This window comes from Morus notabilis, unplaced genomic scaffold (assembly GCF_000414095.1).
Source record: "Morus notabilis unplaced genomic scaffold, ASM41409v2 Scaffold1139, whole genome shotgun sequence".
In the NCBI taxonomy this organism is placed as follows: domain Eukaryota; kingdom Viridiplantae; phylum Streptophyta; class Magnoliopsida; order Rosales; family Moraceae; genus Morus; species Morus notabilis.
Genome location: NW_010359814.1, coordinates 207,024 through 218,612, shown reverse-complemented (window position 1 = coordinate 218,612; position 11,589 = coordinate 207,024). Strand labels below are relative to the sequence as shown.

Sequence of the window (11,589 nt, the reverse complement as noted above, 5' to 3'; positions counted from 1 at the left end):
GAAAGAGTGAAAAAAAGAAAATTTTCAGATAATTATATTCAACATCATCAAAAGCAGATAAAAAGTTGAAAGAAAAATAAATAATAATAATAATAATAATAAAGAATTGTTGAGGTTGCTCTGTTTTTATTGGTTTTGTGCAAGACAGCCTCACACAATTGCAAGAAAGTTATGGAAGACTAACATTCAACATAAAGCAGATAATAATAACGCAAGATATTACATAAATTTTCCTAGTGAATTCAGGCTAAACATTCAATAAAACGGACCAATGAGCTGCAACAACCCCCATTGCAGCTCTACAATTTCCAATTCTATATACAACAATTATCATCCAAATAAGCAACAATAGCTCCTCCATCCTTTTGGTAAACTCAGACAGAAGCGCCATTATCCGAAGACACAATATTATTCAAGCAACGGCTACCATCTCAGCAGCAACTTCATAAGCCCAGTAAGGCTTATTCAATTTTTCGCCATTCTTAACGGGGTAAGAAGCCTCCATTGCAATTCCGCATTTTCCAGTGCGTGTGTCAACCACATTTCTCTGTATTTTGATGTATCCCTCCTCACCCCACTTGGGGCCCCACGAGTTCCTAACGAGCCAGTAATCCACACCATTCTCCGTGCCGTATCCGACCACCACCACGCCGTGGTCAAGGGCCACTCCACAGCGACCGGTGAACACGCCCTAAATAGATTAAAAGTGAACGAATTAAGCTACAAACTTACTTCATATTTCTTTCCTACCGAAAATTGTGTAGTACTCAACCAAACAAATGATTCAATTTCACGCCTCGCTATTACAAATGTACCGAAAATTGCTTTTACCAAGATTTTCCCATGCCAGACTCATTATTCAGTTCATGTTTTTCTCTTCATATTAATTGATTTGTAAGTGACTTACAGATTCATAGAGCTGAAGAGCTCTACCACCAGCTTCAATGGCAACACTGACAGGCTGATGAGCCACAGCCTTTTTCAGTGCCTTCTCATCATAAGCGGGAACATCCTCGTACCCATCAATGGTTACAGCCTTCTTGTTCGCCTGCAACAATAATATCCAACAATGATCAACTGATCTCGAATACACACACACATACGTTAGCAACACCAATTCTAATCGCAACTTTTATATCGACTTTGAAAGTACTAACCAAAGAGAAGTCACATTGGCCGTTTAGGCCAGAATAAGGGTAGTCAGATTCGGGGGCGATGCCGCCATTCTTGACAATGAACTCGAAGGCATAGTCCATAAGGCCTCCGTCACAACCAGCATTGTAGGCTCTGTCACAGTCGACGAGCTCTTGTTCTGAGAGAGACACTAGCTCTCCCGTCACTATCTTGTTTATGCCTTCCACTGCTGCTATGGTTGAGAATGCCCAGCAACTTCCTGCTCACCAAACCACCTCGTCAAATTCAAAAGTATAGAATTTTGTAGTGCATTTACGAATAAAGAATCAAGTGAATAAAAATAAGTTTGTGATGAAAGGAATCGAGTTTTTGTAGGATTGAATTACATTATTTGATTAAAGTGTTCACTGACCTATCAAAACTAACATTCTAGTGGATTTTTTATTTTGTTTTGGTTTTATATAGATGTTCTGGTGGAATTAAATTCTTAAGGAAATAAAAAAAATTAGAATAATAATAATTGTGCCTAAAAAAATAATAAATGTGGTTACAGAAATACTCTCATATGAGGGAAATTATTAAACCAAAATAAGGGCATGCTCAATGAAGGTGATTACTCCTGCCCTGTTGCGATCTCTAGCGGGAACTTTTCGTTATTAGAGTTGGGCCTTTCTGCTATGAAATTAAAGTTAAGGGTAATCTTAATAAATCCTCTTTGAAAGTGTATAAGTCAAAATTTTTATTCTTTATTTTTAATTCATAATTTTTTTAGTTAAATAATTACACTAATAAAATGATATTTATCAAGAATAAGAGATAAAAATTCAGATTCATACATTTTTAAGAATAAATTCTCTATTTTTTTAAAACTAACTAGAGTCCACAAGAACAAACTCTGTTTGGTCTGAGTTTAAGAGGGGCCCTAAATAGTAAGTGGGGCCAAACTTTGGTCGAAAATCAGGAGAATGTAAAAAATAGTAGATTTATGAAACTAAATTAAATAAATAGTAAATTTTAAAACTATTTAAAGTAAATAATAATGTACCGTGTAAATGTTTTAATTATGACTAGTAAAAAGATATTTTTTTCACGTAAATGATCTTTTTATAATTGCTAAAAAGATTTTTTTCCACATAAATAAAAAATTTTTACCATGTAAATTATTTTTAATAATTGTAAATGACACATTTATATGTTAAATTGTTATTACTTTAAATAAATTTATAATTCACTATTTACTTAATTTAGATTACAAAAATTTGCTATAATTTATGCTGAAAAGTCTAGTATCCACCAACCAACAGTCCAATCTAAACTATTAGTTTCTCTCTCTTTTTTATTTGAGAGATTCTCTAATATGTCTAGTGTACTGATAGATTATATTTTTTTAATTATTAAATTTATATATTTTTTAATTTTTATGTGATTTATACTGATCTAATAAATAAAAAACCTAATTTATTGATAAGGTCCTTTTTATTTATCTTTTTTCCTTTTTCTGTTAAATTTAGAAACCCTTTCCTCATTCTTTTCCCCCTCCTCAAAGTAAGTGGAAACAAAAATCTTCAAAAATTTGTTGGGGACTTTTGCATTGAATATCTGAGAGTTGTTTTTTAATTGATATAAAATGATTGTTTTATCTTATAAATTAAATCTAAGTACAACTTTTAACATCAAATAAGATTCTGTTCATTTTACCGATTTAAGTTTAGAATTTAAATTTTATTACAATAAAAAATTCTTAAAAATAATTATATCTAACTTTTTTATTACAGTAACACATAAAGTCACATTTTAACTTAAATTAAAAACTCAATTATCAAACTAAACGGCGCTAAATTCACATTCAAAAACAATAAAAAAAACTCAACGATTTTAATTTATTCTCTTAAAAAAGTGAAAAGAAAAGGGAAAAAAAAACTAACCGCAACTTCCTTGATCCTTGACGGGATTAACAGCGCCGTTGAGCTTCCAATCGACGGTTTCCGGCAACTGGTCGGCGGCGCGTGAGGCGTACCTCCGGCTAGGGCTCTTGGCCTTCATGACTATCCGCTTGGCGTCGGATCTGGTCCCCAGCATCTCCCTCCGGTACTCCTCATTGGTCATGTCGGCGAACCTGTTCATCCCAACCTTGTACGTCCTTTTCTGTACGGCGTTGTGCTCGTCCACGAACCTCAGATTATCCTTAAAGATCTCGAACCTTGTCTCCTCCTCTCCCAGCCCGTTGTGGGCTCTCCCGTGCGTCGCCATCCACTTTACGTACATCTCCCTAACTTCCGCGTCGCTTCTGCCGCTCGTTAATGGCGGTAGTGACAGAGCAAAGCAGAGGATGATCATGTATATGGAGAGAGCCATGTCTTTGAGTAACTGCTTAGAAGAAGGGGAAGAAAGAAGAAATGAAGATGGTGAAGATGATTTTTGATGGATGGATTTTTTGGGAATGGAAGGGGGGGATTTATATAGGGGCGGGGGTGATATGGAATGGGGATGGCTTTTGGAATGGAGGGAAAGTTTTTTCTTTTTAATATAAACAAGTGGTGGGAATAATAGTGGAGAGAGAGAAGTTAGAGAGAGAGAGAGAGAGAGAGATGGGTTTTAAGTGGCGTAAACAGATGCAAGATGGAACAGTAAATATGTGGTCTCGTGGCCGGTCATTGTTGGTTAGTAGACTTGGTAGGCTGGTAGTTTTTAACAGATGATAACGGGACCAAAGGCTAGAAATCTTTGAAATCTAGAGGGAGAAAGAGAGAAAGAGAGAAAGAGAGAAAGAGAGAAAGACAGAAGAGAAACCATTTTTTTTTTTTTTTAATGAAAGATGACGAAGTTAAAATTAATGCAAACCGAAAGTAGTGTATTTGCTTAACAGATTGGGCAAACGAGTCTTGGCCACGTTACTGCTTTTACTGGTTGCTTAGAGGCAGAGGTTTTGTTCTTAAAAAAAAAAAAAAAAACTGCCAGCCAAAAGTTGAAGTGTGTGCGTGTCTGCAGAGGGCTTAGGACTTTTTATGATTCTGGTAAAAGAGAAAGTTATGGGTTTTTCCTTTTTCATCCGTTTTCTTCTTTCTTTTACGATGGTTATAGATTATAGATATATAGATATAGATAGTTCCACCGTTTGTCGCATCAAACGGTTGATTTAGCCTTGGTGATCGTCTGTTTGTAATTTTCCTTATTCCTTTCTCTCTCTGTAAGACACTGCAATTAAAGAGGAAAAAGGAAAAAATGGTCTTTTTCATTCCATATCAAAAAAAATTCTTGCCAAAATACCCTGTTCCACCAGTAAGTGTGGGGGAAAAATTTCCGAAAACATCATTGACGTTTCAAAAATAAGTTCAGTATTAAGTTGACGTATCCAAGTTTTTTTTTTTTTAATTTTGTGAATAATATATCAACCTTTTTGAGGAATAATTAACAACATATACTGCTCTTTGTCAAAAAAGAAAAGAAAAATAAAACTATTGGTACTAAAATCTCAATATAACCGTTCCAAAAAAAAAAAAAAAAAATCAATACATCCACCAATTTCTTCAATTACCGTCATTTTTATCCTTATTCCTCTACATTGAAAAAAGGAATAAAAAATGTCTGTTGTAACTTGTAACTCGTAACTGATAACGTACCGTCTTTTTTTTTTTTTTTTAGTTGATCAACTGATAACGTATTTGATAACTCAAGTTCCCTAAAAGTTGGATTCAACCACCGGTCAGAGGAAATCGGTCAAGAAATATTACTGTTCAAAATACCACTCGCTCATCCATTACGTTCCAAATTCCAATATGTGATTTGAAAACTATGCATTTGTTAAAAAGACAACTCAATATTCAAATTTGTATCAGACTTCGATGTCATTTCTTAATTTATTTACGATCTTCATTTAACCGATTTAAATTTTTAATTTTTATATTTAAAAATTCTTAAAAGATATCATATCTAAACGAGGCCGTCATTTCTTCAAACCAAAATCCTCTGTTTTCTCAACAGTTACTGCTTAATTTCAAATTGTTAACGTCGTCTCCTGAAAATTCCACGTTCCGCTTCATTAATTTCCGGAATGGTGAAGAATGAAGATGAGAGTTATATCAGAATATATATATATATATATATATTAACAACACCAAATTCCAATTTTCGGTTGAATTCCACTAGATGATTCCACAATTTCCAAAGTATGATCTCTGTTCCAACTTGTTTGGGAAAGGAAAAAAGCAGATATATCCACCGCACATCAAATATCACAGTTATCACAAATTACGGCCGCCCAAAGTTTTCCAGTCAGAAAAATGTTTCCACCTATTTTTCCGTGAAACCCCATTTTTTAAAAAATTTCTGTTTTTCCATGCATAATGACGTCACAATACCTGCTTCCACTTTTATTTATTTATTACAGAACAATTTCCAATGCCAAAAGAGAACAGGATTAACACTTCAGATGTGGCAAAGAGATTCATACCTTGCACATGCAAAGCAAAGAGATTCATACCTTGCACATGCAAAGCAAAGAGATCATCACAGGTCACACCGACTAATGGGCAAGTTGCAGAGAACTCTCTCCGCACGTTGGCCGAGTGATATCAGTTGGGACCAATCTGTAACCGTCAGATTTCAGTTTGGCAGCATGGGCAAACCAGTCTAGGACCAGACAGAAAGCCATTGGTTTTGAAATGAATTATGCAAGTTTTTTTATTATTACATTTTGTATCTTTTCTTTCTACGGAACCCAACAACCAAAAAAAGAAAAAAAAGAAAAAAAGGAACAGAGTACACAAACACTATAATCCCTATCTTAGAAGATTTTATGTATAAAACTCGAAGCACATTTGATACAAATTCCTACAAAGGCAGCAGACCCAGCAAAGACTACTTTGTTCACATGCCTCTTCATGAGACCATAAAATCAATCACCCCAACGAAAAAAATATATATATTAAAAAAAAAGGGTAAAGAAAAAAAAAATTTGTGAAACTTCGGTGAAAATCAGACTCAAAGTGCATATGGATCAACTGGTTGTTATGAGAGGAGCGTTCACACATGCACAGTGAGAGCATCGGCTTTCTCTCCTTGCCAATGCAAATTCTTTGATGTCTCAAATTCACACACCAGCTTTTGCGGTTCTTTTGTACTTGGTGATGATTTCCTCAGTTTTGCTCAGCGTGTCGTGTGGAAACCTGCGTGTCTACCGTTCTTGTGTCGTGCTTTCTCTTGCTCCGCCGTTTCGATCTGGGCGACCTGGTCTTCGTAGAATGCTTCACCACATGCTCTTGGATTCCCATCGCTAGATTTTCAGTTGCTGGGAGTTCAGGAGGAGCATCAGGCCATGGGGTGCGTTTTGCTGGTACGGTGACGTCCAAAGGAGGGTCGATAACCCATCTGTCTCACGTACAAACTAATATTAACTCGAATGCAGAGGAAAGAAAATCTCTCATAGGGAAACAGAAGTAATGAATTTATGTCTCGTTGTTTTTACACACGAACAGATTATTAAGCATTTCTGATGATATTTCTTGTTATTTATTCAAGTAGATGAGTTCAAGAAAAGGATTACAGCGAAACACCTAAACATAAAGTTATATATGATATAAGAAGGATATAAATTATAAATAAAAATATGAAAAAAAAAAAAACAAAAAAGTGATAAGTAATTTTAGTATTTTAAGGCCCCATGAGTCAAGCGAAAGATAAGAATGCCTTTTGATTTTCAGAGAATGGTATAAAACTACAATAAGAAATATCCAAAAGAGAACAAATGCAAATTATCGCCGCTCCACCGTCTAACCGCAAGAAATATGGAAAACTTCTCGAAAACACAACAAAATTTGTCGTTAAAATGCTAAATGGGTTGCAAAAAATTCCAACTAGATACCACCATAAGCCTATATAAAGAAGTATCTATTTTGGACTGGCATACAAATGTAATCAATCAAGCAAAAGAAAGACTCGATCAAATAAGAACAATCAAAAGCTAAATAGATCAAGCAACAGTGTGTGTATAAATTAATACTTTTAGAACCAAGAAAAATCTAGTTATTAAACAAATATTAATTGATCGATAAATTAATAAATTATAAATCTATAAACATACTTTGTTTTCTTATTTTGTATCTAAGCTTTTGTAGTAATTGAGCGAATTATGAAATTTTATTTTACGAACTAATGTCTATTCTGTAGTTTATTTAAGAATTAAAATTCATACTTTTCTCAGAAGTATTCATTTTTTCAAAAATATAAACGTAGACCTTCGTGCTACATTATTCTATTTTATGAACATTTTGACCAAACAAAAGTTGATGCATCAATTCCAAGAAAAAATACAGTAAGTGGGTCTTATGAATCTACTTAGATACATGTTTTACGAAGGCCTTCTAGACATCTCATATGAATTTAGTTGCATATTAGACGACTTATGAATTTACACAGTAAGTGTGCCTTATGTGAAACTATAAGGGATTCTTTTTCCTAATAATGTTTTACCTTGTAAATTTATCGAATTATTAATTTAGCACGTCGCCCCCAAGTCAGAACCAGGAAAAAAAAACATTATTTAAGAGATTATTGATATATCGAGTATTTATTCTTTCCATGTTGTACTATATATATATATATATATATATATAGATACATACATATACGGGTTCTTAAATACTGTGGAATATGAACCAGTCCTGCATTCAAGTCTGTTCTGGCTCAGCATTTACACACAACAAAAAAGGTATGTTGGGGTAACTAAAATATTTTCGTCATGCCACCTTATCCATAACTATACTAGTCATCGTTAATTTGTTTGCAATTCATTTGCAAACAGAGTTGCACTCGTCTCCATACCCAATATTTCTGAAGTTCATTACTTTCCAGCTCTCGACATTAATGAATATGCAACTCGACATGAAATATCCAGAACACTAGCAAACCTCAAAAGTTCACATATGATGCTTCTACCAGGAACGGTTTATCAACTTTATAATATCTATCATACGCTCTAATAGAATTTTCAGATTTAGCAAAGAGTGAGTTGGATTTTACTAAAACACGAAAAGAATTGGATTTATCTCATATCTCTTGCAACTTAATGCAACATAAAGAACCAAAGGTAACTAAAAGACCCCTCTACTATGCCTAAACATCTTAACATTGGTTCACATGACAAAAGCAATTCAGACAATCAATCAACTGTGACTTCTAACACTGACAGTATGTTAAGCTCAAAATGTTTAAGCATCAAGATCAATATATCAACGTCAAAGCATTAATGCTTAAAAGCTGGTTTCGTCATGGACATATTTGACATCCGGACGGCCATGGCAAAACTGGCTTCCTCTTTAAGATCTGTACAGCAGGTGCTACCATGCTGGACTACGCTTAGACCGCCATAAAGACTAAAAAGGCAACATTATCCCAGAAGAAAAAAAAAAAAAAGATTTTTAGTTAAACATTCTAGCCCAATGACTCAAATGGTAGAATGAGCTTGCTTCTATTCCAGGCCATTAAAATTCCAACACTATGTTTGCCTAAAAAGAAAAGCCACGCATAGTTCAAACACTACCCGGTAAAAGAAGTTGTGAACAATTAAGCCTTTTCCTTTAGCTCCTTAACTGCTAGTTAGTTTTCCCTTTTTGTTAACTTTAGTTGATTAATCCCAAACTCTTCACAACAGCTTCAAGTCAATAAGTTCGCATTTGCGACATGGTAAACCTCTTCTACTGCGAGGACATTCTAAGTATTTTAGCTCCAATTCTACTTGAAAGTTAAAACTATAGCCCCTATGACTAGCAAATAGACATATGACTAGCGATCTCACCCTTCAAATATGTGATAAATCCAGCCCATATCATTAATATACTCATGAATTCATTAAGACAAATCCATTCTAAAGCCCAACCACTGAATTTTGTTGTTCCTAACTTTACTGTCAGAATTAATATACTGTCATGAATTCATCAAGACAAATCAATTCTAAAGCCCAACCACTTAACTTTGTTGTTGCTAACTTTACTGTCAGATAATCTATTAATTGCATCAAATCACTTGGGACTGATTAAAGCAAAGCAACAACATTAATTAAATGATACAAGACTTACCTGGAGGGGAACTTGCTATCAAAGCAAGCTTCGCCACGGAGCCCATATCATTAATATACTCATGAATTCAGTAAGACAAATCAATTCTAAAGCACAACCACTTAACTTTGTTGTTGCTAACTTTACTATCAGAATTAATATACCGTCATGAATTCATTGAGACAAATCAATTCTAAAGCCCAACCACTTAACTTTGTTGTTGCTAACTTTACTGTCAGATAATCTATTAATTGCATCAAATCACTTGGGACTGATTAAAGCAAAGCAACAACATTAATTAAATGATACAAGACTTACCTGGGAGGGAACTTGCTATCAAAGCGAGCTTCAACACGGAGCCACCAGATCAAAATTTGGCGCCCACAACTTCCAAGTGGCTCTACCATGGAAGGGTCCTTCAACAAGAATAAGGGGTTCTCTATATTCTCACCAACTCCATCTAATTCATCCAGATCCTTGACCCACTCTGGCTGGTTCTCAGCTTCCTTCCAAAGCATCCTGGAATTCAACACGAATCCGGCCCACTCGAGCTTCCTTGGTAGCACCGTTGCCCTATCGTCAATGTAAATTGCTTTCTTCCCCGCATACGGCAGCGAATTAAAGGTGTGCCAGCCGATTAACTTGTTTGATGAGTTACAAGCAGGGCCTTGAACAGGCATTGGCAGGTTTTGCTCATCATCCTCCTTTTTCTGCGTTGTAGAAACCGACGACTCATCAATTTCACCCGAATGAGCAAGAATCCCAATTGAAAGAGCACCGAACCACTTAACATTCTGGATCTCATCAAAGAGTTCCATACTGTGCATATTACTGTCGTCTGCAAACATCACAATCCCATCCAGGTTCTGTTCCCTTATAGTTCTGTTCCAACACAGACCCAATGAATCAGTCAATCAGATTCCACGCGAAACAAATCAACCTAAACTCTAATGCACTTAACTTCAAAGCTTAACTGTAAACCATAACATAATCTTTCCCAATTACTAAACTTTCTTAATCAATTACCATATTATCCTAAACTTTCTAATGTAGCATGTTTTCCCGGATTCTATCTAAATTTGTGAAAAACTACCAAAAAGAGAAAAGAGTGAAGACAAAGTCAAACTGAACTGAGCAAAAGAATGAAGAATTATTCACCTCAATCCACGAAGCCTCATCCGTGCCTCCAGCCGGTGGCGACCTTCCCAGGAATTCGGCATCCGCTGGTCGAATCCGACATGAACGGTCCGAAGACCAGACTTGGCAAGGATCAAAGCCGTCTCGTTCGTTACTCCCCCAGCCTCCACCACGATCCAAACGACATCGTAAGGCACCAGCATCAGAGAATGCATCAGTCCGGTCATATGAAGCGCCTGGAAAGTCCGGACATAAGTCGGAGTCACCACGATCACCGTCCTAGGGTTCTTAACGCCAAATTGTCGCCTTTGCTCTCTCTGGACCGTGTCGATGATCTGGTGCGCCTTCATCACCTCAGTAGGATTAGGGTGCGGCCACGACCGGATTCGGATCCCGTGCCGGCCGACCACCACGCGGCTGCTGGAGCTCGCCGTGACGCCCAACGTCGTCGTCCTATTCAGAGGGAACTCGACTCCCGGCGATGTATCTCGGCGGTGGAGGTCCAAGGGCCCGCTGAGCTCGGCGACGGAGCGAAACGGCGACGTATAGATGTTAGTTGAGGAAGTGGAGAAGAGGAAGAAGAACACCAGGCGAGAGAAGCGGAATCCGAGGACAAGACTGATGAGGCAGCAGAGCCCGTGGAGCACGAGCCAGAAGATCGTCGCCGGCGACCTGATCGAACCGTCCGCCGACGAATCCAACGGCGCGGATCCTCTGAAGCTGTTGCTCCGCCGGTTCGTGTAGCTCTGCTGCAACGCCGAGAGCTTCATTTTCTCTCTCTCTCTCTCTCTCTCTCTATTCTACCAGAGAGAGAAAGTTCAGAAAAGATTGTGAAGGTTCAGAGAATTTCTGTTGAGCTGCTTTTGAAATTGAACCTTCGTCTTCAGAAAATTTCTGGTTTATCACTGTGTAGAGAGAGAGAGAGGAGGAGAGAGAATGGAAATGGGGGATGGTGGTGGAAGGTGAGTGGTGGGTTAAGGAGTGGTTTAATCCAAGATTTCTTCGAGTTCACGGATGAATCGCTTTGATTATCATTACTAATCCGTATTTCTGTTCGTCTTCTTTATGTCTATAGTTTTTCACAGTCAAAAGAGAGAGAGAGAGAGACATAGGCCCATTAAATCAGGGACCTAAGTCTTGGGCTGGACTAATAAAGAAAGGGGAAATAGTAGAAAATATATCAATATAAAAAATTTAAGAAAGTATATCGGTCAATTTTTAGTTATAGAAATTAATAAGTCATAATTTATCAAGTTATGATTCATAA

The 11,589-nt window shown here is 36.5% G+C and overlaps 2 protein-coding genes across 2 annotated transcripts; both read right to left on the bottom strand.

Moving 5' to 3' along the window:
• Window positions 1-291: 291 nt before the first annotated feature.
• LOC21390644 (cysteine proteinase COT44) lies at window positions 292-3,708 on the bottom strand (the record flags this gene model as incomplete). Its single annotated transcript, XM_010095222.2, has 4 exons — window positions 292-691; window positions 908-1,048; window positions 1,158-1,393; window positions 3,060-3,708. Coding segments are annotated over 4 exons (1,305 nt in total), but the record flags the coding sequence as incomplete, so codon positions are not given.
• A 2,126-nt stretch (window positions 3,709-5,834) lies between these two features.
• On the bottom strand, window positions 5,835-11,369 carry LOC21390643 (probable beta-1,4-xylosyltransferase IRX14). Its single transcript, XM_010095221.2, has 3 exons — window positions 10,344-11,369; window positions 9,504-10,067; window positions 5,835-6,501 (listed from the first exon to the last, which is right to left on the bottom strand). The coding sequence occupies exons 1-3, from the start codon at window positions 11,090-11,092 to the stop codon at window positions 6,270-6,272; spliced, it is 1,545 nt and encodes a 514-aa protein (XP_010093523.1). The 5' UTR covers window positions 11,093-11,369; the 3' UTR covers window positions 5,835-6,269.
• Window positions 11,370-11,589: the final 220 nt, after the last annotated feature.

Excerpts from the sequence above, each read along its gene's own strand:
- LOC21390643 (XM_010095221.2), bottom strand. The coding sequence starts at position 11,092 with ATGAAGCTCTCGGCGTTGCAGCAGAGCTACACGAACCGGCGGAGCAAC. Across the intron at positions 10,068-10,343 it reads ATGAGGCTTCGTGGATTGAG|AACTATAAGGGAACAGAACC; the intron begins GTGAATAATTCT and ends GTGTTGGAACAG. Across the intron at positions 6,502-9,503 it reads GATAGCAAGTTCCCTCCCAG|ATGGGTTATCGACCCTCCTT; the intron begins GTAAGTCTTGTA and ends TACGTGAGACAG.